This window comes from Alternaria ventricosa (assembly GCF_023758065.1).
Source record: "Alternaria ventricosa strain BMP 2768 chromosome Unknown scaffold_4, whole genome shotgun sequence".
Lineage (NCBI taxonomy): Eukaryota > Fungi > Ascomycota > Dothideomycetes > Pleosporales > Pleosporaceae > Alternaria > Alternaria ventricosa.
In genome coordinates, this window is record NW_026055684.1 from 436840 (window position 1) to 461677 (window position 24838).

General features: G+C 53.2%; 11 protein-coding genes across 11 annotated transcripts; 6 read left to right on the top strand and 5 right to left on the bottom strand.

Moving 5' to 3' along the window:
* Positions 1 to 676: 676 nt before the first annotated feature.
* On the bottom strand, positions 677 to 2429 carry J4E93_002828 (uncharacterized protein; the record flags this gene model as incomplete). The annotated part of the gene is made up of 2 exons (XM_049340769.1): positions 677 to 2084; positions 2134 to 2429. 2 exons carry the CDS (start codon positions 2427 to 2429, stop codon positions 677 to 679), a joined length of 1704 nt encoding a protein of 567 aa, XP_049201651.1.
* A 1723-nt stretch (positions 2430 to 4152) lies between these two features.
* On the top strand, positions 4153 to 6165 carry J4E93_002829 (uncharacterized protein; the record flags this gene model as incomplete). Its single annotated transcript, XM_049340770.1, has 4 exons — positions 4153 to 4317; positions 4367 to 4424; positions 4493 to 5199; positions 5251 to 6165. The coding sequence occupies 4 exons, from the start codon at positions 4153 to 4155 to the stop codon at positions 6163 to 6165; spliced, it is 1845 nt and encodes a 614-aa protein (XP_049201652.1).
* A 2368-nt stretch (positions 6166 to 8533) lies between these two features.
* Positions 8534 to 9934, top strand: J4E93_002830 (uncharacterized protein; the record flags this gene model as incomplete). The annotated part of the gene is made up of 1 exon (XM_049340771.1): positions 8534 to 9934. The coding sequence occupies one exon, from the start codon at positions 8534 to 8536 to the stop codon at positions 9932 to 9934; it is 1401 nt and encodes a 466-aa protein (XP_049201653.1).
* Positions 9935 to 10395: 461 nt separating this feature from the next.
* On the bottom strand, positions 10396 to 13857 carry J4E93_002831 (uncharacterized protein; the record flags this gene model as incomplete). Its single annotated transcript, XM_049340772.1, has 2 exons — positions 10396 to 11706; positions 11758 to 13857. The coding sequence occupies 2 exons, from the start codon at positions 13855 to 13857 to the stop codon at positions 10396 to 10398; spliced, it is 3411 nt and encodes a 1136-aa protein (XP_049201654.1).
* A 262-nt stretch (positions 13858 to 14119) lies between these two features.
* On the top strand, positions 14120 to 15309 carry CYS17 (Cysteine synthase 1; the record flags this gene model as incomplete). The annotated part of the gene is made up of 2 exons (XM_049340773.1): positions 14120 to 14258; positions 14312 to 15309. The coding sequence occupies 2 exons, from the start codon at positions 14120 to 14122 to the stop codon at positions 15307 to 15309; spliced, it is 1137 nt and encodes a 378-aa protein (XP_049201655.1).
* A 144-nt stretch (positions 15310 to 15453) lies between these two features.
* J4E93_002833 (uncharacterized protein) lies at positions 15454 to 16796 on the bottom strand (the record flags this gene model as incomplete). Its single annotated transcript, XM_049340774.1, has 3 exons — positions 15454 to 16142; positions 16204 to 16641; positions 16700 to 16796. 3 exons carry the CDS (start codon positions 16794 to 16796, stop codon positions 15454 to 15456), a joined length of 1224 nt encoding a protein of 407 aa, XP_049201656.1.
* Positions 16797 to 17116: 320 nt separating this feature from the next.
* On the top strand, positions 17117 to 18059 carry J4E93_002834 (uncharacterized protein; the record flags this gene model as incomplete). Its single annotated transcript, XM_049340775.1, has 2 exons — positions 17117 to 17131; positions 17205 to 18059. The coding sequence occupies 2 exons, from the start codon at positions 17117 to 17119 to the stop codon at positions 18057 to 18059; spliced, it is 870 nt and encodes a 289-aa protein (XP_049201657.1).
* Positions 18060 to 18130: 71 nt separating this feature from the next.
* On the bottom strand, positions 18131 to 19073 carry J4E93_002835 (uncharacterized protein; the record flags this gene model as incomplete). The annotated part of the gene is made up of 2 exons (XM_049340776.1): positions 18131 to 18791; positions 18853 to 19073. 2 exons carry the CDS (start codon positions 19071 to 19073, stop codon positions 18131 to 18133), a joined length of 882 nt encoding a protein of 293 aa, XP_049201658.1.
* A 939-nt stretch (positions 19074 to 20012) lies between these two features.
* J4E93_002836 (uncharacterized protein) lies at positions 20013 to 20778 on the top strand (the record flags this gene model as incomplete). The annotated part of the gene is made up of 2 exons (XM_049340777.1): positions 20013 to 20134; positions 20214 to 20778. 2 exons carry the CDS (start codon positions 20013 to 20015, stop codon positions 20776 to 20778), a joined length of 687 nt encoding a protein of 228 aa, XP_049201659.1.
* A 445-nt stretch (positions 20779 to 21223) lies between these two features.
* On the top strand, positions 21224 to 22810 carry J4E93_002837 (uncharacterized protein; the record flags this gene model as incomplete). Its single annotated transcript, XM_049340778.1, has 3 exons — positions 21224 to 21428; positions 21491 to 21787; positions 21843 to 22810. The coding sequence occupies 3 exons, from the start codon at positions 21224 to 21226 to the stop codon at positions 22808 to 22810; spliced, it is 1470 nt and encodes a 489-aa protein (XP_049201660.1).
* Positions 22811 to 22839: 29 nt separating this feature from the next.
* Positions 22840 to 23865, bottom strand: J4E93_002838 (uncharacterized protein; the record flags this gene model as incomplete). Its single annotated transcript, XM_049340779.1, has 1 exon — positions 22840 to 23865. The coding sequence occupies one exon, from the start codon at positions 23863 to 23865 to the stop codon at positions 22840 to 22842; it is 1026 nt and encodes a 341-aa protein (XP_049201661.1).
* Between the last annotated feature and the right edge of the window lie 973 nt (positions 23866 to 24838).

Sequence of the window (24838 nt, forward strand, 5' to 3'; positions counted from 1 at the left end):
AGGAGAGTTGGAAAGGATGTGAGTATGGAGAATGTGGGGCACAGTCTTGATATTGCTTGATCGCCATTCATCTTTCTGATGATACTCACTGCCTTGTAGACTCATCTTAATACTTGATCACCACATGCAAACGAAAATCCAAAAGCTGCATGCAATCCTGATTTCAGAACGGAAGTCAGCGAAGTCTTCACGTAATGTGGACTCCTGTAGTATTAACTTCTACTGACGGCTGTGAGTGAGCGTCAATTTTCTTTTCCTGAAATGAGTCTGGGTCACTGCATAGGGCTTTCCAGATGATCCCGTAGTATCAGAACACTATGTCAAGTCACAAAGTCACATCATTGATAGCAAGCGCATGCGTTAAGACGTAGATGGCGACGAGATCCCAGATCTCGCCGCTTTTCGAGGCTTTTGCAGCTATCTATTGTGTACAGATAGCCAACCGTACCCCGTGTCCCACGTTGGAGATATCTTCATTCGTGCCATCCGACTATTCAAGCGTCAATGATTCGTCCAAAAATCGCACCGTACCCCTATAAGATCAAAAACAACTCCACTTGGTATCTTACAAAGATCGCCTATGAAGGAAAAGAAGAATGGACGGGTATCCAGAAAATAAGAAGTGAAAGAAGAATGCAAGTAAAGAAACGGGCGATGCAAGTCGCAGTCGCTCGACTTATCGCCAGAGGTCCGCCCTCGAGGCCCGCTTCTCGCGACCCGCATGGCTCATCCAGCTGGCGCGTGGACTAGGCTCCCTGCCACCAAGCGAGTTGGAGTAGGCGTGTCCGAAGCCTCCACTAGGTGCCATGTGCCCTGCACTCCGTGGCCTTCCATCGTTGTCTGCAGGCACGGCCAAGAAACCTCCAAATCCATTTGGTACCACGATACTCTTGCGAGCATCTCCACCCCATTGTGGTCCGAGGCCCTTGTGTGCTGAGTAGCTGCTCAATGGTCGACCAACTGATACTGATGCTCGGCGTCCCTGTGCCTCAGGCGGCATAATGGATGTGAAGATCCAATCTAGCTCATCCAGACCCTTGGAGTAGACTTCGAGAGGCTGGTTGAACATGGGCGGCGGTGCCTCGCTGAAGGGTCGGATCGGTGGCGCGAGCGTCAAGACTTCTGGGAATTCGGGATCGCGCACGTAGAGCTGTCGCAGCGCCGGCATGCAGTTCGCAATGAGCGAGTTGGCTAGGTACTGGTAGCACGATGTACTAGGCGGGTAGGCTTGATGGGCGGAGCTGGAGATGACCTCGAAATGGAGCTTGCGTAGCGTGTACGACGTCATGGGTGGTATCGGGTCCAAAGGAAGAGACGCAGAGACTGTGGCGTTGTATTCCAGCGTCCGTAGGTTGACTGCAGCCTGCAGAATGATGTGGAGGGCGGGTACGGGAATGCCACCGCAATCCTTCAATATGAGGGTCCGCAGCCTGCCGCTGCACATTGGGTTGTAGAGGTACTGTGCGAGTCCGTTTGCGGTGACACCGTGTACCTTTGTGAGTTTCAGGGTTTCTAGCGCAGGGAAGTTGGGGATTCCCGGGGCGTCGTGGAAGGTCGAGTCGTTCAGCCACGAGACGCCGGTGATGGTGAGCTCCTTCAAGTGAGGCAGCACACCGAAGACCTGCCTCAGGATGCTGGGCTCTATCTGGATCTTGTTGAGCTCAACCGAGATCAGCTCCTGCCAGTAGCCCTGGAGGAGCGTCTCTAGCGACTGCTCTCCGCCCTCGTTGTACTTCATCTTCCGGATGTGTGGGCAACGCGCCTGCAGCTCCTGACGCAGCAATTGACACGACTGATCGCCATTGTAGAAGCCGTCCGGGAGGTCGATGAACTCGATGTTCGGACAGCCCGATACGGTTCGCGCCAGGTCAGCCTTGCACGCCTCGCGCGTCATGTAAGGGAGCTTGATGAAGCGCACGCGTTGGCCGAGGTATTGGTTTCCACGCACACTCTGGCCCAACTGCTGCAGCCGGAGCGTGGGCGCGTCGATGTCATCGCCGTTTCGCGACTTGCGGCGGCGCTGGTCGGCATAGACCTCCTCGAGCTCGCAATAGTGGACGGCGTCAATGCGAATGCTGTTGTATCTGGGGCGCGTTAGGGGGTAGCCTGGTGCACTGAGCATGTGGGACTTACAGTAGACCTGCAGCGACACCGTACCATTGTCGCTTGGTCAGGGCACAATGTGCCAGGTCGCGCATGTCACAACTCATGCAGCCGTCATTGCCGCTGTCCTCGCTGCCGTCGAGGGATTCGTCGGCCGAATGCGGACATACTTCTTCGAAGATGCGGCGGAGGACCTTATCGGGCAGGCGTTGCGTCTGGTCGGGGCCGTGGTAGTCGTATACTGCGGGGGCGTAGAGGTCGTTGCGCGGACGCGACTCGCTCTTCTTAGAGGCTTTTTGGCGGCGGAAGCGCTTGAAGAAGCCCATGATGCCTCGCGATGAACTGGAAAGGTATTAGGGGACGGATTCCATGTAGACGTCGAACATTTGCTTTTGAGTGGTGCAGCGCAGTCCGTTGTTTCAAAAGTGGATAGGTGAATACTAACTCGCGTCCGTTGGCAAGCTGCGGGGAAGATGTGAATCCCCGTTGCCGAGAAGGCATGCTTGGATTGGTAACAAGCCTCAGCCAGACCCAGGTAATTGCCAAAGCCGCAATGCAGGTGCAAGGTCCCCGGTACGTGGAAGCGGGCCCGGGACCAAACTGGAGAGCATAAATTGCAAATTGCAGGCGGATTGCGGAGAACAGTCAGTCAGTGAAGGTGCTCGAGCGTCTAGGGACAGAGCAGAGGGAGCAGCGCGTTTAAGGGGCAGGCCCAAGCAGTTAAAAACTTCCCGCACAAAGAATCCAACGGCGCGCTGACAGGGCTAGTGCTTGTTGTACGTGTCAGCAAGGCTCGAAGATCATCATCCTGCTGCCCCCATTTCATTGTTCGGCGGTACGAGCAGCGGGCGACAACCTACGCGTCACGTGAACATGGCCCCAGCTCCAGGGCTCCGCGGGAATGGGAAGATCGCCAGGGGTTCCCGGATGGCGAGCCCAAGCGGCATGGGCGGAGGGGGCCACGGCGATATTCTGCATGTCTTGAACTTGTGTTTTAGGTACAGATCTGGCGTGCACTACTACGAGAGCGACTACCTCGCGGCCATGTCGTCGAGGGCGGCATGCGCGCGGCGTTAGAGGCGGACTTAGGGGCGCTTGACTCTCTGCCAGCCGCCGCCCCGTTGTATAAGACGGAGGGTATCTCGCGCGGTCAAGATGGGCCAGCTGGCCAGTTGGACCCTGATTACGCAGTAGTCTCCGTCGCCCAAAGCGGCACGGCGAGCAGCAAAAGCACAACTCGAATGCAGCTGTTCAGGACGAGCACACGCGGTATCGATCAATATCACCATGGGGGCACAACGTGGCACGGTCGAGGCGCAGCACACGCGAGAGCCTCCAGCAGACGCGTGGAACATTGAATGAGAGGGCGGAGAGTGTTTCAGATGGGTACAGACAGCTTTGCCGAGCGGCTGCGGGAGCTGCTGTCCGCCGTACTCGTGGCATGGCCTGCTGCACGCCGTCCTGCGTCTGGAAATTTGGAGCGACGACGTCGAAATTAGCTTTGCTTCGTGACGTTGCAAGACAACAACTGCGGGACAAGTAAGGGTAAGAGAACCGTCAATTGCAGTCTCAGCCAGCATAAAACCGTGAACAGATTGCAATTGCAGCACCGTCACACTATATCCCACATCGCTCTGACATGCCCGGCACTAGGCGGACTAACGTCGAGCTCCCGCCAAGATCTGGAAGTTGTGCCTTAGCTCTGCTATCCACGTCAAGAAATCTGCCCGGGATCATTGCACGGAGCCTCAGGTCGTCCGTCCCCATCTCGTAGCATTTGGTTTCATCTCACCGTATCCTCCGTCACCTCGAGGCTCCGTTTTCCCCTTCACGCCCTCACAGCTTGCCAGCTGTTCCCCACTCCTCTTCACCATTCACCTTGGGCTCCCCGCTGACGTACTCGCCCGTCGCGCCTTCTCCTTCCGCCGACCGTCGTACCTCCTTCCCCAACAGCCGCCGCCCGCCAGAACCTCGAGAACCTCAATTGCCAGCGTGTTCTGAGATACCCAAGGATACCAGGCTAATCTTGACCCTTTCAGCAACATAGATATGGCTTCTCAACCCACCCCCAGCCCCCAGGCGGCCAACCTGGACCGCTACGTTGTAATCCATGTGGCTACCACCTGCGACGAGCACGGCGTATATGTCACCAAAGACTCTGCCGAGGTCATTGAGCTCGGTTGGATCCTGCTCGATGCAAAGTCGTGTGAAGAGGTATGTCAGTCAGATCCAATGCCGGCCCCAATCGCTAACTCAACAACAGCTGCATCGCGAGTCGGTCCTCGTGAAGCCCGTCAACACGCCAATCACGGCCCTATGCAGTAAGTTTGCTCTTCACCTCCATGGTCCACAATTTGTGCAATTTCCGCTGACGTCGAACCCTGCACAGCCAGCTTGACGACCCTCACATGGGACCAGGTCCGCAACGCCGGTTCCTTCCGCGACGCCGTCGACCGCTTCTCCAATTTCTATAACGAACATATCGGTCCCAAGAACCTTGAATTCGCTTTTGTGACCCTAGATTCCTGGGACCTCCGCGTCCAGCTCCCTCGCGAAGCCCGCGACAAGGCCGTCGTTCTTCCTCCTTACCTCCAACACTCTCGCACCTTCGACCTGCGCACAGAATACCAGAGGTGGCAGGCACACCACCCAGAGTCGCTTCCGTTTGGCTCCAGCGCCTTGACAAACATCTGTGCGGCGCTTGAGGTGGAGCCTGTCCAGTCGTCGGCCCCCATCAAGCACAACCTGCCCTTTCACTTGCAAGCCCTCGCACCCGCCTCGCCCCGCCGGGCCATGGAAGAGGCTGTCACGCTTGCTCGCGTGCTTCGCGGACTCATTCGCAAGTCGCAACCTCCTCAAGACCACCCTGACGTCTTGACTAAGCCTATGGATGCCCGCGCCGACGTTCGCGCTTTCTTATCAGAGCGCAGCAAAGTGCTTCACATGAGCGGTCTGCCCCACGACACTACACAATCAGAACTAGAGAGCTGGTTCACCCAGTTCGGCGGACGTCCTATTGCGTTCTGGACTCTGCGCACTCCGGACCAGCACAAGCCCACTGGAACTGGCTTTGCCATATTCTCCTCCCACGAAGAGGTATGTACTGCGTCAGCAATGTTCGAGCTTTGATATGCTAACATCAAATAGGCTGCGGAATCGCTCTGCATGAACGGTCGAGCTTTGAACGAGAAGGCCATTGAGGTCTCACCGTCCTCAAGCCGCGTCATTGACCGCGCCAACGACATCATCGTCCCCTTCCCTCCTAGCAAGAACCGTCCTCGTCCCGGTGACTGGAACTGCCCCTCGTGTGGCTTCTCCAACTTCCAGCGTCGTACCGCCTGCTTCCGATGCTCTTTTCCCGCCATGCAGCAGGGCCCACCAGGTGGTGATCCCATGGCTTACGGCGGTTACGGATATGGTGGTCACCCTGGCATGATGGGTCCCCCTCAACACCACATGGGTCACGGCCACGGCCACGGCATGGGTGGTGGTCACATGCGCGGAGGCACAGGCGCTGTGCCCTTCAGGGCTGGTGATTGGAAGTGCGGAGAGAACGGCTGTGGATACCACAACTTTGCGAAGAACACTGCCTGTCTCCGTTGCGGTGCGAGCCGTGCAGGTGCAGCTGTAGTGGCTGATTCAGCCTTCCCTTCCCCTATGGACACTCCTTCTGGCTTCGGTATGGGCCCTCCCTCCATGGGTGGCACTCCCGGTGGCGGTCCTTACGGTCCAGCTGGCTACGGTGGCGGTGGCTTCCCAGCTCAACAGTATGGTGGTCCTCCCAGCTCCTACGCTCTGCCATCCGGTATGGGCGCCGCTAGCCCTTACCCTCCTATGGGTGCGCAGTACGTGCCCAACGGCGGCATGCACTCCACTCCCTTCGACAGTCGCTCAGCTGAAGCCGCATTCTCTTCTGCCGACCCCTACCCCAGCCAGGGTGCCGTCAACGGCGGTGATGGTCGCAATGATCCCTTCGCTTTCCTTTCGAGTGGCTTCGGGTCTCTTTCTATGAACGATGACCGCCGCAACGTTTCTAACCCCGCAAACAAGTCACCAGCATAAGGACTCTCGTGAAATAGGTATCGATCATCTGGAGCGCGGATCTTGCGGTGCAATTTGATATGGGATGGTTTCTTCGGATAGGCTGGCGTGGGCAAGATTGGCTTTCGGGGAGTTGGACAGCGTCGGTCGATTAAGAATTTGTGGCATTTGCAGGCTACCTACGGCTCGGATGCGTATAGACGGAAAACCTCATTTGACGGAGTTCGATACCTAGGATGGGGGTGTTTGGGGATCGACTTGCATTTCATTTCAAAAGCGGGGCGGATGGACAAAAGTACAACACGGACGGCGGCATACGGGCTTGCTGGAGCTTTTGGATTCCATGGTCGATCATTTCGTTTGATGTCTAGGCTGTGAGCTTCTCTTTCCATATGCTTTGCTTTTCTTTCTTTTCTACCTGATCCAAATTGAACACATCGCTTCGGCGATCAAGGCGCGGAACAAGAGGCAGCTCCTTAGCCTCGTGTCTTTTGTACTTATCATAGAATTACCTTGCTTACCTGCCCTAATAATTTCCAATCCATCATGCTCATTCCGTGTTGGTCATGGTTGCTTTGCGTGTCGTAGTGGCAACGTGCTTACCACTGCGAGCTCCTTTGATGTGGTGAGTATTACGGTTTCGTATCGAACATGCAGAACATTTCGCAGTCGCCAGATTTTAGACGGACTACCGTCATGATTCTGACTACAACCATGCTGGGTTCTCGCTCCAGGCAAAATACTGGAATTTTTCACAGACAAGCTCACCATGGTACGCAAAATTCACCAACCAAGTAACTGTGGCCAACCATACAGATCCTATTGACATTATGGACGCTGCTAGTTGTAGTTGGACATCATACGACCACATGTAACTAAAAATGTCCAAATACGGCAGACTATGATGTCTGGCGGCTTGGGCTGATCCGCGCTCGGTCCGACAAGACTACCTTGGATTGTAGTCTGCGCACGGATTCAAAGAGAACTACAAACATCCTACACGCCATTGGCTCGTGTTACAGTCTTCTCAGTAGAGAGCGGCTGATGGTAAGAGGTGGACAGCATTTTCACCATACGTCGCCCGCACTGATTCGGCGCGTCGCATTGTGTCCTTGGGACGCGAAATGAGCGTACCCACCCCTGTCCACTGTGTACATATTGGACTCTTTCCCAATCTCCACAGTATCTCCGTAATTGCAGAGTTACCGAGTCTCATGGTAGCCGTCTCCGTATATTGGCTTGGACCTGATGGCCGTGATCTACATGCTGCTGTGGTCTCCCTCTTCACATGGCACTAGGTACAGTTCATGTGTAAACTTTTTGCAGCACCACGGCTGTTTCGGGCTAACTGGAGCTGAGTAGCATGGCGTAGCGCGTGAGTGATGCGATGTCCTGAAAGAGATCCTGGGCCGTTCGTAATTTCGTATCCGGTAATATTCAGCAGCGCTTGTTGGTTGCCACGCAGCCTCGGTTGCCTTGGTACCATCCGTACGGTCGCTTGAGAACGCACCAATAGAGCGATTTGCCTTGGAAACTTGGGAATCTCGAGGCCTAGTTAGCCTTCTCAAGGAGCAGACTACGAAGGTGAAGAGGTTGCGATCAAGCATGGCGAGCGATCGGTTAACGCCCGAATACGCGAGCGACCGTTTCCTGTTAGTTGCAGGGTCCAGCCTGTGAACCCCTAATTCCAGCCACCGGGTGAGGCCGCCGATCACGCTATCCGTCTAACTAGAGGGATTTCTATTCCTAGATTTTCACTCCAACACAGGGCTGAATTATCGTGTCTCGGCGGCCTGGCCACCACCCCGCGGCTCTGAAGGCTCCCTACGCAGAAGTCGATCTGCAACAGAAGGCGCGTATGAGCCCAGAGCTGACAACGTTGCGTCACGTCACACAAGCATGCACTCGCATGAGTAAGACGGGGCGAACAATGGCAGTGTCTGAGCTCTAGGGGCTGTAATGTCAGTCAACATGCATCTCGCGAGGCCGGTTAAACTCATCGTCCATATGGACTCTAGCCGTCTGGTACGATGGACTGTGCCTCCACTAAGCCGCACTGTCGCCGCCTACCGTTTGCATGACGGGTCGTAGCTTCTTATCTTACCAAACGCCACGCATGGTTTGGCAGGTTTCACGCAATGCTGACGCTCAGTCATTTCACTTGAACGCCCTCTCACCTCTCTCTTTCATATTGAACCTGGTCTTCCTCTGTCATTGTCCTCCACTCGATTATCCACCTTCATGGACTTCCTCCGACGATAGCAATCCACCCGCGACTATGCTCGTATCCGTCCCCTCAATACCGCGACTCATCGTCATCCCGCTCTTCCTTCTTACATGCGGCATCTTCTTTCTCCCACACGGCTTTCATGGGTCAAATGCCTTGCATATGCCTTTATTGACGGGCAAAAACCTCACTGCTACTAGCTCCACCTTCGGCGCACCCGTCCGCGAGTTCTGGTCGGATCTTGTCGTAGCCCTAATTGAGTCGCAGCCGCAATGTGAGGCCTTGCGGCTCAAAGGCGACGGCGAGGCACTGGTGAAGAACTTCCTGCCTCTCGAACCGCATCAAGCGCATCCTGATCAATTGCTGGACTTCACCGACAAAGAGGAGAGCGCTCTGTTCCAGGCTCACTATACCATGCGTAGATGGGCACAACTTTTGGCACCCAAGTTACCATTTGCTAAAGGCACAACGGGGATTGTCACCACTGCAGACATTTTCTATATGCCGATTTTCCTGGTGTCCCTGCGCATGCTGCGGAAAACCGGCTGCGACCTACCCATGGAAGTTTTCATCGATGACTGGACAAAGTACGACCCGGAGATATGCGACACCCTCCTACCGTCCCTCAACGCCCGTTGTGTAGTCTTGTCCAACATATACGACACAGCCAAAAACGCGAAGCCACCCAATCACTACCAGTACAAGATCTTCGCCATCCTTTTCTCATCCTTCCAGCATGTTCTGTTCCTCGATAGCGACGCATTCCCGTCCCAGGATCCTACCAAACTGTTCTCCGCCGCACCTTATACGACTCACGGCCTAATCACTTGGCCCGACTTCTGGGCTCAGACGATATCCTCGCATTACTATCATATCGCCGCCATACCAGAAGTCGCCTCTCAATCGAGGCTTTCTACCGAAAGCGGCCAGCTTCTCATCAACAAGGACATCCACCGCGCGTCACTCCTCATGATGGTGTACTATAACTACTACGGCCCAGACTACTATTACATCCTTCTTAGCCAAGGCAGCCCTGGCGCTGGCGACAAAGAAACCTTTGTACAGGCGGCACTCGCAGTCGGCCTGCCCTACTACCAAGTCCAAACACCTCCCAGTGTTCTTGGTAACCATATGAATGGCACTTACAGGGGCACCGGCATCGCGCAAGCAGACCCGACTCTCGACTACGAATACCTTATCCCGATGCGCAGCCATGTTCACAAAGAGACACTCTGGCGAGACGCCGACCTTGCCAAACCGGACGCCGAGATTGAGAAAGGACATGACAGGATACGCAAAGCCCCACATAAGCCATCGATCCTCTTCCTGCATCAAAACAATCTCAAGCTTGACCCGGCAAAAATGCTAGACGATAAGAGAGTGTATGGGGATGACGACAGTCCGCACAGGATGTGGGGCCCGAACAAAGACATGACAGAAGACTTAGGATACGACGCTGAGCGCAGATTATGGGATGTCATCACGGAAGAGGGATGCAGATTGGACACGAGGAGTGAAACATGTACAAAATTACTGGCGCATGTGCAAGGGGTGTTTTCTTGATGGCCTTGACGCAGTTTGAGATGATGAGACTGGCCTTGGACCAGATGGTGGTCTACCATGAGTGGCATGAGTTTACGTGATGAATCCGAGTGTACATTTTGGCGAAAGGCATTGATGCCGTCATTTCCGGAACAGTTTGTAGTATACCCCCTCTTAAATTCTATATAATGATTTCTCGAAAGTGCAGGAGGTGATGCAAGTGCCTTTCTACGATGGCCACATTGAGGCATGTCACTGAACGATGGATGGTGCTAAATTAAGACTGCAATGAACACAGAACGCGTGGTACGTCAAACAGTGATTGGACGATGGAGGTGAGAGACATCGTAATTTCTGCATTCATGAACTCGTCACACACTACCTGAAGCCCTTCGTGATCAAGACAAAATGGGCCGAGGGGAAGTCAGTAGGACCATGTAACGCCGTTGACCCAGGAAAGCCGAGAAGAAGAAGCAAAGGGACTACGCAGAATGGTCCATCTCGCTCTGCAACAGACTCTCCATGATATCATCTTCAGTCACTTGTGTCCTCCTCCTGTCATCCCTGCCAACGGTCAATGTGCTGTGTCCAGCCTCAGACTCAGCATCGTCTTCTTCCTCCTCTTCATCGTCGTCCTCAAGAGGCATACGCGTGCCCTCACCCTGCATACCAGCTAGCATAGTGTCTTCATCCTCTTCCTCTTCCTCCTCTTCTACGTCATCAACCTGCGTCACATTAGACTTCCTTTGACTCCGCGATGCAGAGACTTCGGTAGCATCGCCCTCTGTCTCCTCCTCGTTGACTTCCGTTGCGTCGGCAGTAGCAGTCGTTTCGGGTGTGGCTGTGCGCTCTACATCCGTGTCTTGAACTTGTGTAGCCGCCTCGCCCAGTCGCTTAGTTAGCGTAGCTTCCAACTTGATCAATGCGTTGCGCTGAGTAGCGTCTGTGCCGATCTTTCCTTCTACAGCCTCAGACACTAGCTCGTGTAAGGTGTGGAAGCTTTCCTCGTCGAGTGCGCCCTCTTCTCCTTTGGGAATTAGGCCAGAAGGCGCGATGAACAGTTTGCCCAATAGTGAGAGTAAAGGCTTTCGCTCGTCCTTTGAGCATGTGCTTGTCAATGCGCGTTCCAAAATGTCGATTGCGAGCTGGATGTGCGGTTCTTCAGCTTCGGCAATGGTGCTTGTCTTTCCGTCGAGACCAAGTTCGGTTGCGCCCACGACCTTGCGTCCATCGGTCCATTCGGCAAGATGGGCAGTGATGACAGGCCAGCCCACCATCTCGTCTACATCTTCGTCCTCGACATTGTCATCGCGCATGATGAGTAGTTTTGAGATTACTGGTACAGCAATCTCACCCATCAGCTTTGCGTTCTTGAGCTTGGAGTGACAGTATACGGGCAAGAAGTAGCTGAGCGCTTGCCTCAGAGCAGGATTCGACGCCGTCTCGGGGTCAAAGTACGTCAGGGTGAAGGCTTTGAGGACTTCGGTGGTCGATAGAGGGGGCAGGATACCCAGGAGGAGAAGTTTGGAAGCTGCAGTGCAAGAGATCAGGCCAATGCGCTTGTTGTCCGAACTGAAAGCCTTGAGCAAGATCTTGGTAACGGGACGAATTCGTGGGTTTGTGATGGGCTCTGCATCTTCGGTTGAGGCATCTGGGTCTGGTATCGTAGGTGTGAGAAGCTGAGGATGTGTGATGATCACATCTGTCAGAACCTGGATAACGATCTCTTTGAGGGCATCATGGCCTTTCATGAAACAGTGGAAGAAGAGATCGAGGTTATTATCAGCGAGGTCCTGCTTTTTGTTAGTGAAACATCATGGGTGGTGATAAGCTCCTTGACTTACCTTGCTAAGGAGGGCTGCGAGACCCAAGCAGATAACACCACGCTCTCGTATCATAGCCTGATGAGCTTGAACAGCAGGGATGATGAGTGTGTTGAGGATGCTGGTGAGTGATGTGTCTGACTCCAGATCGCCTTCCACGTTCTGAAGTGTGCATTGAGCAATATGCAGACACTTTGAGTACACCATGACTTCGCGGATCTGTCGCTCTTCTTTCTCCTGCTCTGTGAGATTCTCGGAAGCCTTTGCGGTCTTGGGCTTGATCAACGGTGCATCCCCATCGGCATCAGATTGCGCAGAATGGAAGCTCTCTTCAGCGTCCTCGCCAGTGACTGTAGCGTCGTCGGAATCCAGTAAAGAGTCGCGGACATCCGCAATGGCCTCTACGATGAGAGCACAGAAGTCTGATTCGCCACGGGCTCCACAGACCTTGCGCAACACCTCGATGGCGAGCTTAGTGCACTCTTCCGGCAACTGAGCCTTGGCAATGGCTTCACGCATGATGTTGTACATTTGCCTACGCCCCATCTCGTCTGTATAGTCGAGGGTGTGAGCGATGTGGAGCAGTTGCTGAACAATGAAGTCTTGCTCCTCGACGTCTTCTTGCGCTTCTTCAGTCTCTGGGTCATTCTCTTCCAGAACTGCAACCTTGTCCACCAATTCCATCAGAGAATTGAGCTCTCTCTGTAGGACGAAAGCAAACATGGTGACTTCTGGCATCTTATCCTCGATCATGCTTCGCACTCTTTCGTCGTCAGTGCTGTGACTGTAATCGTTCAGTGTGCGTGCAATAAAGGCCGTCTGCGCATCGAGGTTGTTCCAGAATTCATGATCGAACGTGATTTCCTTGCGGTAGTCTGGCCGGCCGTCCCAGAACTGACGCATCGCTTCGTGAGCCATGCCCTCTTCTTCCCCGGATCTGGTGACATCGATACGCTCGAGAAGCTCGCAAAGTGCTTCTAGGTTCGGCGGGGCAACGTCGCCCGGCTTCTTCTCCTCTTCTGGTCGGGTATCGCGCGAAGAGGCACAGTCCTCGAGCCAGCGTTCACGGAACAGGATAGCAGCAGCCTTGCGGACAAGATCGTCTCGATCACGGAGACCCCATCGGATGAGCTTCTCACGCTCGACAAGAGACATATGGCGGAAGTCGCCTAACGCAGGTAGGATTTTGCCGTAGACCAATCGGCGAGTGGTAGCATCCATGTCTCGAGCCCGCTCCAGGATGTAGCGGAGGGTGGATGGCCACAGCGGTAGGTTCAGCAGAACAGCGCGTCGCACTTCGGCACTCGGATCGTTAATCATAATGTCCAGAAGCTTGTCGAGAATGCCGCCAGCGGCCTCATCATCGCTATCCTCATCGTCTTGTTCTTCATCATCATTACCAGCCAGACGGCCCAAGCCCAAGATGGCCTGGACGCGCACTGTTGGCTCTTTGTCTCGCAGACGCTTCAAGAAACCCAATCTTATTAGGTCAAATATATCGTCGTCGATGGTTGTGAGGCTGTTTACGATGTGCGCGACCGTTTGTGTGGCTCGGAAACGGACCGTCTTGTCCTTTGCCGTCAGGAGGGCGAGAATGGTGGTGAGGATGTTTGATGTGAGCCGACTGCTAGGCGTTTCGTGGAATGCCGTGGCTTCTTCTTCCGACTCGGCCGCGAATATGGTTTGGTCTTTCTCCGAGGCATGCTTCAGGAATAGGCCCAGGAAACGAATCACCCTGTCTCCGACCGGTTCGCTCTTCTTGACGGCCATGATCCGCAGTACGCATCGTACCACCTCGGTGTTAAACTCCTCCTCGTCAAAGTCCTCCTGTTCCTCGCCCTTCCACTTCTTCCCGCCCTTGCCCGTGTCTGGTGGCTCGAAGCAGCATGCCTCTTGTATCTTTCTGAGGTTTACGATGAGCTTCCTTTGTGTTGCAGTTGTTCTTTGCGCATCGCTGAAGACCTGAGCGATCTTTGTTCGGAGGGAAGTGACAGGGCCTTCATCGGGGATTTCGACTGCGTTCGAGGACTGCCTGGCGGACGATGCGCGTGTGGACTTGGTGGTGCGTGTTGTCGAAGAGGTCGAAGTTCGCGGTGCACGTGTCGATGTGCGGCCGACCATGTTGAGCAGGTCGTTAGTTGCGTGCCGTGTCGCGAGGTCTTGACATGCAAATGCGGGCGTCGGTGTTGTTGTTGGACTGTTTACCGTGACCCCACGCGGCAACAACTCGTGGCTGCAGGGGTCTCAGGACGACAGGGGTCCTGCAGTTGCGACATCGGGCGAGAGCGCGTTGATTCGCCGATCAGCCGAATGGCATCATCGTGAATCTTTAGTACTCTAACTTTCCCATGCTGACTTCTTTGCCTCTTTCTGTAAAGCAACAATGTTCAGGACAGCAGCGCGGAGTTTCGCCGCCTCGGCATGGCGGAATGCTGAAAGCCTCAGCCAAATAGAGGCTGCACAACAGACCGCCATCAACATTTCGCAAGCCCAAGGCATTGGACAGCGGGGTTTCCTAGATGGTACCGTGTTCGACAAGCATACCCAAAGATTCTATGCTAACCCGTCGGTACAGCGATCGGAAAAACTCCCCTCATCCGCCTCAAGCGCCTCTCCGAAGAGACCGGCTGCAACGTCCTCGGAAAGGCCGAATTCCAAAACCCCGGTGGCTCTGTCAAGGACCGCGCCGCTCTCTTCGTCGTCGAAAACGCCGAGCGCCAGGGCCTCTTGAAGCCTGGCGGTACTGTCATTGAAGGCACCGCTGGGAACACTGGTATTGGTCTCGCACACGTCTGTCGCTCAAAAGGTTACCGATTGGTAATCTACATGCCCAACACACAATCGCAGGGAAAGGTTGATTTGTTGCGCTTGCTCGGTGCAGAGGTATACCCGGTACCAGCAGTGGCGTTTGACAACCCGGAGAACTACAACCATCAGGCGAAGCGACACGCGGATAGATTAGAGAACGCGGTTTGGACGAATCAGTTTGATAATGTGGCGAACAGGCAGGCGCATATTGAGACTACCGGTCCTGAGATCTGGCATCAGACAGGTGGCAAGCTCGACGCTTTCACCTGCGCCACCGGTACCGGAGGCTCGCTTGCGGGTGTGACGCGGTACCTGAAGGAGAAGAGTGGTGGAAGGGTCAAGAGCTTCCTAGCTGACCCTCCAGGTTCAGTACTGCACTCCTACATCCAGAGTGGCGGTAAGCTTCAGGAACGCGCTGGTGGGTCGATAACCGAGGGCATTGGCCAGGGTCGCGTAACGGAGAACCTGAAGCCTGATATCGACCTTTTGGATGGCTCGGTACACATTAGTGACGAGAAAACCATTGAGATGGTATACAGATGCCTGGACGAGGAGGGTCTATACCTAGGCGCAAGTTCGTGCCTCAACGTTGTCGCAGCCAAGGAAGTGGCAGAGAAGATGGGCAAGGGATCAACTGTCGTCACTTTGCTGTGCGATGGCGCATACAGATATGCTGATCGCCTCTTCTCGAAGAAGTGGCTGGAGCAGAAGAAGCTGTACGATGCGATACCCGAGCGGTTGCGCCGATACATTGTACTAGAGTAGAAGATTAGAAACATATACATAATGCAATAACATGGATGCACAACAAAATACGCGTCTGCGTGATTATCTCCGCTATATTGTACTACAACTACACTGTACAAAATGTGACCTCTAGAACGTCCATCTATAGCTGAGCCTGAGCATCTAAATCATGGGGCTCCCGCTAGCGAATCCATTAGCTACGGCCGTTATCAGTTGGTTTGCAATGGCAGTCTTCGGCGGCAATCTCAGTCCACCCTCCTTGTACTCTGGCCCAGCGTCATCTCCAAGTCCACTAGTACCAATGCGAAGCGCCTCTCTGATCTCGTCTGCCGTGAACCATTTCGCATCTTCCAGCTCAGCGTCATGTCCGAGATGAATCGTTTCGCCATATGGAATGGCTTGCCCAATTGCGCCAATCATGAGATTAGCAGGGTAAGGCCATGGCTGAGTGCTGTGGATAACAACGCGACCGAGATGGATACCAGATTCCTCCCAGACTTCGCGACGTACGGCTTCTTCGACGCTCTCTGCGGGTTCGAGGAAACCAGCCAGTGTGGAGTAGAAGTGCGCAGGCCAGCGCTTCTGGCGCCCTAGTAGGATCTTTGTACCGTCGGCAGATACGACCGCCATGATGACTGTAGGGTCTGTTCTAGGAAAGCACAAATTCGAAATACCGGTTCGGGTCGCGCAGGGTGGTCGTTCGCCTTGGTTGACTTCGGACGCGATGTCCTTGGGTGGGCAAGTGCGCTTGAACCCGGCGTTGACAGAGAGAGTCTTGTAGCCGCAAGAAGCGCAGAAAGGGTTTCGTTCGTTCCAATCGAGGAGATGTCGGGCTTCCGCATAGATGGCAGCTGTGTAGTTGTCAGTCAAAAGATCCCAGAGACGAGTAAGAATCAATAAACGGTGACATACCTTCCTCAGCCTGCAGGCTTAAGTTCATCCTTCCCTTACTAAACTCCAAGCCCGTGCTTGTCATTCGCTCCAGCAGCTCCTCTGCCTTCTCCTTCACACTCTCCTTGGGTGTGACATCGACGGCGAACCACGGTTGTCCTTTGTAATGCTCCTTGTACTTGAATCCATCTTTTCGCTCGTCCAAGCCCAAGAAGATTATCTGGGGAACGTATAAAGTCGAGTTGTACTGCGCAATGACTTCTTCCTCCGACTTCTCGAATGGGTTCTCGCCGATGATGGGTTTTACGTCGGCAAAGGTGCAGCGGGCGAGCTCCGACCCGGATTTTGTAAGGGGTTCGAGTTTGTTGAAGAGCAAGAAGGTTGTGCTGGGATGATTGAGTGCCGAGGAGAGGAATTGATGGTCGGGACGCAGGAAGCCCACGCGATTGAGTGGAGAGCCTGCATAATCATGTCAGGAACGGGTTGCAGAAGGGGTATAGGTGGGTTATCTAGGTACCAGAGAAGTAGTTGGCAACCTCTTTTCCGAATCGGCGGCTCAGCATTGAATCTACTTCTGGATGCGCTGGCTCGGGAAGCTCAGGTTGCGGTGGCATCGTCTGGTATACTATGACGTCTCGTGGCCTTGCACACTATGCTGAGAAAGAAAGGTTCGAATTGGTGGTATTGAGACTCTAGGGGAACTCAGATACAAGATCAAGGGTAAATGCTACTGAAGGTAAGGCGACTGACGTCTTCGCTTTGCTTTGCCCCACGCCGCTAGATGGCGTGCATTACAAACCATGAGATGCGTGTCGAGTTCCGAGGCCTCGGTTCATTTCCGAAGCTGCAACCTTATCGATAGCTCTATTTGGACTTCTGGCAACACACACACAGCCTCTCGCAGGACCCTCTACATGGAGCTGAGACAACAACTATGAGCCGCTTCTACGTGCGTAATCTCAAATGCCTTTTCTTGTTGTGCGCGAGATCACGCGAGCTTGCGACTAACCCACGTCCTTTAGTTCGGCGACGATTCGCGTTCCGCGTCCAGCGACAACGAGAATGACGATGAAGACAACCTCTCCACCCTCCCCTTCGCGACGCCCTTACGCCGATCAGACTTCCTTGCCCCGAACTTCTCACCGGCAACATATCTCTCTACGCTCCACAACCGACACCAAACTCTCGAAGACCTGCGTTCGGAACTGCGATCGCGATCACAGCTTCTCTCAAAGGAGCTGTTAGATCTCGTCAACAGCAACTACCAAGACTTCCTCAATCTGGGAAACAGTCTACATGGCGGCGAAGAAAAGGTAGAAGAGGTGCGAGTAGGACTGCTGGGCTTCAGGAAGGAAGTTGACGGCCTGGCTGGTGTGGTGGGGAAACGAGAAGAAGAAGTCGGGGAGCTGCTACAGGAAAGGAGAGATGTTAGGGCCAAGATTGACTTGGGGAGGCGGCTGATCGACTACGACGCTAGGCTCAAAGAATTGGAGGCCGAGCTCTTGATTGAGACGGCAGGGCACGAGACGATCATTCTCGGAGAAGAAGTGTCGGATAGCGAGGACGAGGAAGATGAAGATGAGGAAGAAGAGGGTTATGGTATATCGGTTGCAAAGTTGAGGCGCAATGTCGTACACTACCGGTTGGTGCTAGGATTGCAGAAAGAGCTGGGCGAGCATCCATTCGTGGCAGCACAGGCGGCCAGAATAGCAAAGGTGCGGAGTACGTTGTTGATGGACCTGAGTACTGCACTGCAGCAGGCCAAGACTGCTAACAAGTCTAACGCTGGTCGCGTGATGAAAATCATGAAAATATACGCGGACATGGAGGAATCTGCTGAGGCAGTCAAGGTCCTCAAAACACTCAAGTCACCATAGAAGAGAACATTGTCCAGCATAGCGACGGCGTTCGGTATGGTACATTGGTCATACACCCCAGAAAGCTACATTTACAACGGCCCGCTCAACTCCTTTGGTGATATGGAGTCCGGTCCTCTAAAGTCCCCGCTCAACGTAAAACCGGGTGCGTTCGTCGAGCTAAGCACCACCTCGTGAATCTCCTTGGTGATACGATCGCTCATTTGCGCCATTTCCTTCTTTATCGCATCCATGAATCCCTTGATATTGTTCTGCATCTCTTCTGGCGTGAATCCTAATTGTCCAACTGCCATACGAATCACACCCAGTCGTTCTCGGTACTCGCTACCACCAGTCATATTTCGGACAGTGACGCCCACGTTCGTAACGACCGTTCCTGCTTTTGTGCTCGGCATCAAGCCTTTGGGACCTAGCAGCCTTCCCAACCCCGCCTTGTTCATCTTCTGCAGACTATCAATGTGGCAGATGCACCGCTCGAAATCGATCTTCCCCTCTTTTATCTGGTTGAAAACCTCGTCCTCGCCTACAAGCGTAGCACCAGCTGCTCGTGCTTCAGCGGCGGGTTTCGAATCGGGGGCGGCGATGACGCAGATTCGTATATCAGTCTTGACAGGGTGCGGGAGTCGTAATCGGTTTCGTATGACGGGTCCGTTCTTGAGTGTGCGTAGGCGGACATGTAGTTCGTATTTGGAGGAAGACGGGTTGCGGCCTACTTCAAAGGCGCGGATATATCTATTCCACCGTCAGCCCTCGATCTTCCCACTCCCTTGTACATGAGCCAAATAGAACGTACTGCATTGCATCGATAAGCGAGAATTTCTCTGCCTTCTTCAAGTCATGTTGCAAGAACGTGTTTCGCGCCTTCTTCTTTTTCTTGGGTTGGGCTTTTGTGGTTGCGCATCGTATCGTCTGGTGCGGTATTGAAGCGAAGCGCGGGACTTTTGATCTCGAGGCGGCAATGGACGATATAGTGAGTCTGCTCAGAGGAGCTAGTAACGATCGTGGGTGTGCCATTGGTGCTGTTGCGGATGTGGGTGTTCGTTGCGACAGTGCCAAAAGTTCGGTCGGCGATTCGGGCATGCCAAGACATGAGTGGCGCTAGCATCCCACATCTTTGCCGTCTTCTTGCATCAATGACTTTCACGTTCCATCATATCATTTGATGACCAACTGTTAGATACATGTCCTGTTACCTTGAGTTCATCCGAGAGTGTCCCAACTGAGCCATACATGAGGCAGCGAGGCAGGAGCAAGACGACGAGACCGCGACCAAAGCCAACAACACACGACACGTCCGAGGCTTCACCCACGGCAAAGAGGCTTTCATACGAGAATGACTGCACTGATCCGGAACTCGAGCATCTAATACCCAGTGAATGATCGAGTACGGGATATAACCACCGATATCAAAACATATCTTAGCATAAAGCGCTATATGCTGTACGGGTTTCTGCATTAGCCACGGCATTCGCGTCAAGCTTGACAGTAAGCAAAGCCGATCATGTCAGCGACTGACTCATCGTTGCATGTTTGTAGGCTGGAACACACAGTGAGCATACCGCTGCCTAGCTTCATGAAGTTTGGTGTCGAGGCGCAAAGCCGTCTGATTCGCACGAATTATGATCCCGGAACAGCCGCAGTGAACATGTCTTTTGTTGAGTGTCAGCTCACTCTACGCGGACGGTTCTCATTGGTGCCTGGAACAAGGCCGTCTACTCAAAGGCGTACAGATATAAGAGTCACGAAGCATCGGAATAACTAAACCAGTCGTGGACAGCTAAGTTCTTACGCTAAGCCGCATTCTGTGATTACCGAGCTTAACGAACGCCGATTGGACCTTTCGTCTAGTCTATTCCGATGTATATCAGCCTCCAGAGGCTGAACAGAGAGTAATATAAAGGTTGATAAGGCTCTGTGAGAACTAGAAGCCTTCTCTCACAGCATTTGACAACTATGGATCACACAATCTTCACACCGCAGCTAAAATTGACGCGGCTCATGGCAGCAGAAAGAGGAAGCCAAGAATTTGAGTGGCTACACCAACTACGCAGTGACGAGAAGGCCGCGTTTTGGAGGTAGGTCGGCCCATTTTATGCTATCAGCCAACCATATACCGTGCATCATGTACATCGGGACTGAACTAATTCCATCCAGCATTGACGGGATTGCCAAGACCTTCGAAGACACCGAAAGGTTCACCAAATACGCCCTACCAGTTACAGTCAAGGAAGGCGAAACCAAGTCTTACCGCGTATCATATGCTGTCCACGAGTTGCTTTCGTCTCCTGAATACGAAGGCGCAGACAGAGACTCGATTCCAACTCGCTTCATTGGCCATATCGGCGTCAAATCTCTCGGCGATCGGGGCCTCACCTTGAGATCGGATATTCTGCCTCCTTCCACGTTCGAACCGGAATGTCTCACTGTCGAGCTTGGTTATAGTTATCTACCCTCTGCTTGGGGTAAGGGTCACGCAACAAGTGCTGTAAAAGCACTCATCGAAGCTTGCAAAAAAGAAAGATCTTTCTGGGAGCCATACGACAAAGTCTTTCTACGAGCTATTGTCAACTCTGAGAACCCGGCGAGTCGGCGTGTGATGAACAAGAGTGGTCTGAAAGAGCTGGGCGTGCATATCTGGGAGGGTGAAAAGATGTTCATAGCAGGGAAATGGAGGACGAGAGATGAGTTGTATGTTTATGGAACACTCGTCGTTGAATAACGCAAATTTGGCGTTACTAGCAATGAAGACGCGAGGAGAAATTTAGGTACCTAGGTAGCTTGGAAGCTTGCACACGGCACGTGCCTAATTCCGATGACGTATTTGGGTATTCATCTTTCTTGGCTTCTCGGTGGCCAAACTGGTTCCGCACCCCAACAAACAATACCATCGGCGACAACACCGACATTCTCGTCCCACAGCGGATGAATCGCGGATCATCTCCGTGGTAGGGAATATGCAACGCGAAGATGTGGGCTTCTACCCCGCACATCTGGGGTAAAGCCGCAACTGGTATATCCGGATGCGTTGTTCCGCTATGGGATAACGAAGTGAGATGGATATTCTGAACTATATAAACATTAACCAAAGCTACAAGAAAGGTTCAAGAACCTTCGCTCAATAGACTACGTAAAGTTGCTCAGCTATCGTATACGAGAATATCACCATGGACAAGCCTATAGAACCTGAGAAGCACGAACACCTCGAAGATGTCGACATCGACACGGTCAAACACCATGATGAGACGCTACAAGAGCATGGGGAGATAGACGTCTATGACGAAAAGTACAACAAGAAACTCAACCGGCAACTGGACCTACGCGTTCTACCTCTATGTTGCTGGGTATATCTCTTGAATTTCCTTGATAGGGGTATGGCCCTCATCATCTCGTACCGTCTCACCACCCGAGTCAATCGCTAAAATTAAGAAAAGGAAACATTGGCAATGCTCGCGTGCTCAACACAGAGACAGGAGACGACATGCTCAGTAATACGGGTCTTACACCTCACGGCTACGCGCTGACCGTCACTCTCTTCTCCGTCGCGTATGCCGTGTTTGAAGTACCAAGCAATTTCGTCATGAAGCACTACATCCGACCTTCTCGATGGCTCGGTATCCTTCTTTTCGCATGGGGAGCCTTAACGATTGGGTTTGCGGGTGTACAGAACAGTGCCACGATCATTGCTTTGAGGTTCTTGATCGGAGTTTTCGAGGCCGGCTTCTTTCCTGGTGTGTTACAATGAGACGCAAAGATGGATGAACTTGTGCTGATTATGTATCGTAGGAATTGTCTACTTCATCACGATCTGGTACCGCTACAACGAGCGGGCTGTTCGCATCGCTCTCGTCATTGCGTTCTGCAATCTCGCTGGTGCCTTTGGAGGTGCCATCGCATTCGGAGTCGGTCACATCAACGGAGCGGCAGGTCTTGAAGGGTTCCGATGGCTCTTCATAATCGAAGGCATTATCACACTACTATCGGCGTTCCTTCTGTGGTTCTTCCTGCCCGACTACCCAGCTCGAGCGAAGTGGCTCAGCAACGCCGAAAAGAAATTCGCTGTTGATCGCCTGGCCGACCGAGGTGGCGGATATAACCAGGAACATGCTAGTAGGAAAGAGATTCTGGACACCTGCTTTAGTCCACGTATGCTGCTACACTACATTGCGTATGTAGCCGACGTCGTCCCCCAGGGTTCATTCACCTTCTTTACGCCCACTATCGTTACCGGACTAGGCTACGAGTCCATTCATGCACAACTTCTGACCGTCCCACCATGGGTCGTAGGCTTCTTCGTAGCCATCACGATCTCTTACTCTGCCGACCACTTCAACGCTCGTGGGTGGCATATCACCATCGCATCACTCATAGGAGGTACTGGCTGGCTGACCGCTGGCCTTCTTCCCGCCGACGCCTATGTTCAGCGCTACGGCTGCCTATGTATGGCCGCTGCAGGTGCCTTCCCCGCAGCACCTTCCATGACGAATTGGGTGACTTGCAACTCGCCGAGCTTCCTCACCTTGCCACTCGCAATCGCGCTGCACAACAGCTGCGCAGGTATCGGTCAGATCATTGCGCAATGGATTTGGATGAACGACGAGCGGAGTCAAGGCTTCCCGACAGGCAACTTCGTGTGTGCGGCATGCAGTTTCCTGGTGGCGGCAATCGCTACGATACTCAGGCTGTGGTATGGGAGGATGAACAAGCTTGAGAGGTCAGACAGCAGGGGTGATCAGAGGGTTTGGGCATTGTAGCGATATTAATTGGGTAGTATATGTCCCTATTACTGCTTTACCAACCATCGTTTCAAGGCTTTTGTCATGACCTCATGCGTCCGACTCGTCAGGTGGCCTGAATTGTACCAAAAGTACGTATCCAAGTCCGTGCATCCATATTGGCTTGGATTTGTCAGGATATCTGGCTGATTGTATCCTGGGCAGTAGTCGGTGACGTTCTTGAACCCGTAGTCTTGGTAATGATCCAAAACGTAGTTCAAAACACTATTGACGTCAAACTGAAGCACCTTCACGTCCTTGTGACTAGACTGAAAGGCGTTGGCATGTGTAGCGTGGATCTTGTTGAAAGAAGCAACGAGCGACGCGTTGACATTGGGCGTGCCTGGCCCACGATCAAGAGGCGGTAGATTCATGAAGAGGAAGTTCTTGTAGCCAAGCTCATAGATCTTCTTCACGTTCTCGAAGACTCGGTCCTGAATCTTCTCGTAGAGTGGCGCAAAAGAAGCGTTCTTGCCTTGGGTTGATACGAGGTCATTGATGTCGTTGATGCCGATCCATATCGCTACGAGCGCTTTGTTCTTGTTGAAGTGAATTGACTCGAGAGCTGGATTGCCGTAGGAGGCAAACTGTGCGATCTGCCGTTCCAGAGAGACAGTATGGTTGTGATGAAGGGGTGTGAACCCAGTTTCCTCGATAGTATTCGCCCCAGCATATGCAAAATCCCAGAGCTGAACATCGCACTCTTTTGGATTATGCAGACCATCCTCAACACCACATCCAGTCAAAAACTCCACCCAATTAGGGCCTCCTTCTGCCGTTCCCGTAAGGTTCTGCACGATGCGATTCGAGAAGAGCTGTGCGGGCGTGAAGGAGAAGTTGAATTCATCGCCAATGAAGGTGTAGTTTTGGTGGCCGAGAGTGCCCTGCACGTATGTGTAGCTATCTCCAAAGGCTATCAGAGATTCTGTAGAATGCCATTTGAAAGAGTTTTGCTTCTGCTTCGGATGCGCGGGGGCAGCAATTGCATGCACAAAAAGTGTCAGGAAGATGCTTGACCTCGCGATGAGCTTCATATCGACAAAGCGGAAAACGTTTTTGAAGGCTTGATGATCGGAATCATGATCTCTAATAAGCTTGGCTGCTAGTTATATCGGTTCAGTGGGTATGGATGGATCTTCGGCATGGTGGGTTTGACGGAACAATTACCCCCGAATGGTGGCGCTGCGGGAAATCTGGAGCTGGACCTTTTCGGGGTAGATGAACGATGATGCGGGGTATCCCGGCTATTCCGAGCCTCGTTCAGGCGTAGCATCAAGTAAGGACCACAAAGCAGCTTCCGAGCTTGCGGTCTCGTCCTTGGAGGAAATACAGTCGTGGTATTGTCGTACGCCTTTGCACTCGTACCACCATCGACCCGGATAATGACGCGTTGGATCTGCTTCTGCAAAGCCCATATCTTGCAAAGTCCATATTGGGTCAACTTTATTTTCTCTTTGTCCACAAGCAAGTAGACCAGTGACGAAAGGCTGCAACGATACAACATGAGCCAACGGGACACCCATTCTCAACGGTAAGTCCTGCCACCACCAATTCGAGGCGTTCATGCAGAAAAATGGACCAAGGATTCTGATAGCATCGAGGTAAACGTCCTCCCTGGTGTTGGAATAATCCACGAGGGGCCGTAGCGTTTCAGAGATGAGGCCGAGCATACCGTATAGCTTGTCTCGAGGGTCTTCGCAGCCCATGCTAGAAAAGTGACGTAGTAGATTGCACAGTAGATGCGAATACCCAGGTCGAACAGGTTCCGCGTGAGCAAAACGATTAGAAAGCAAATATGTCATTGGCCACAGTGTTTGATGTTCCAGAAATCCAGCAAACAATGCAGCCTTGAAGAGGACATCCCAGTCGATCCAGACGTGACCGCACATGATATGTGCCTTTTTGGGTAACATTACTTCCTGCACGATCCATAGACGCGTGAAGTAACGGTTTCTCAAGATAGCCTCAGTATTCTCTGCATTTCTGTTCTTGGAGTACCTTCGCGCT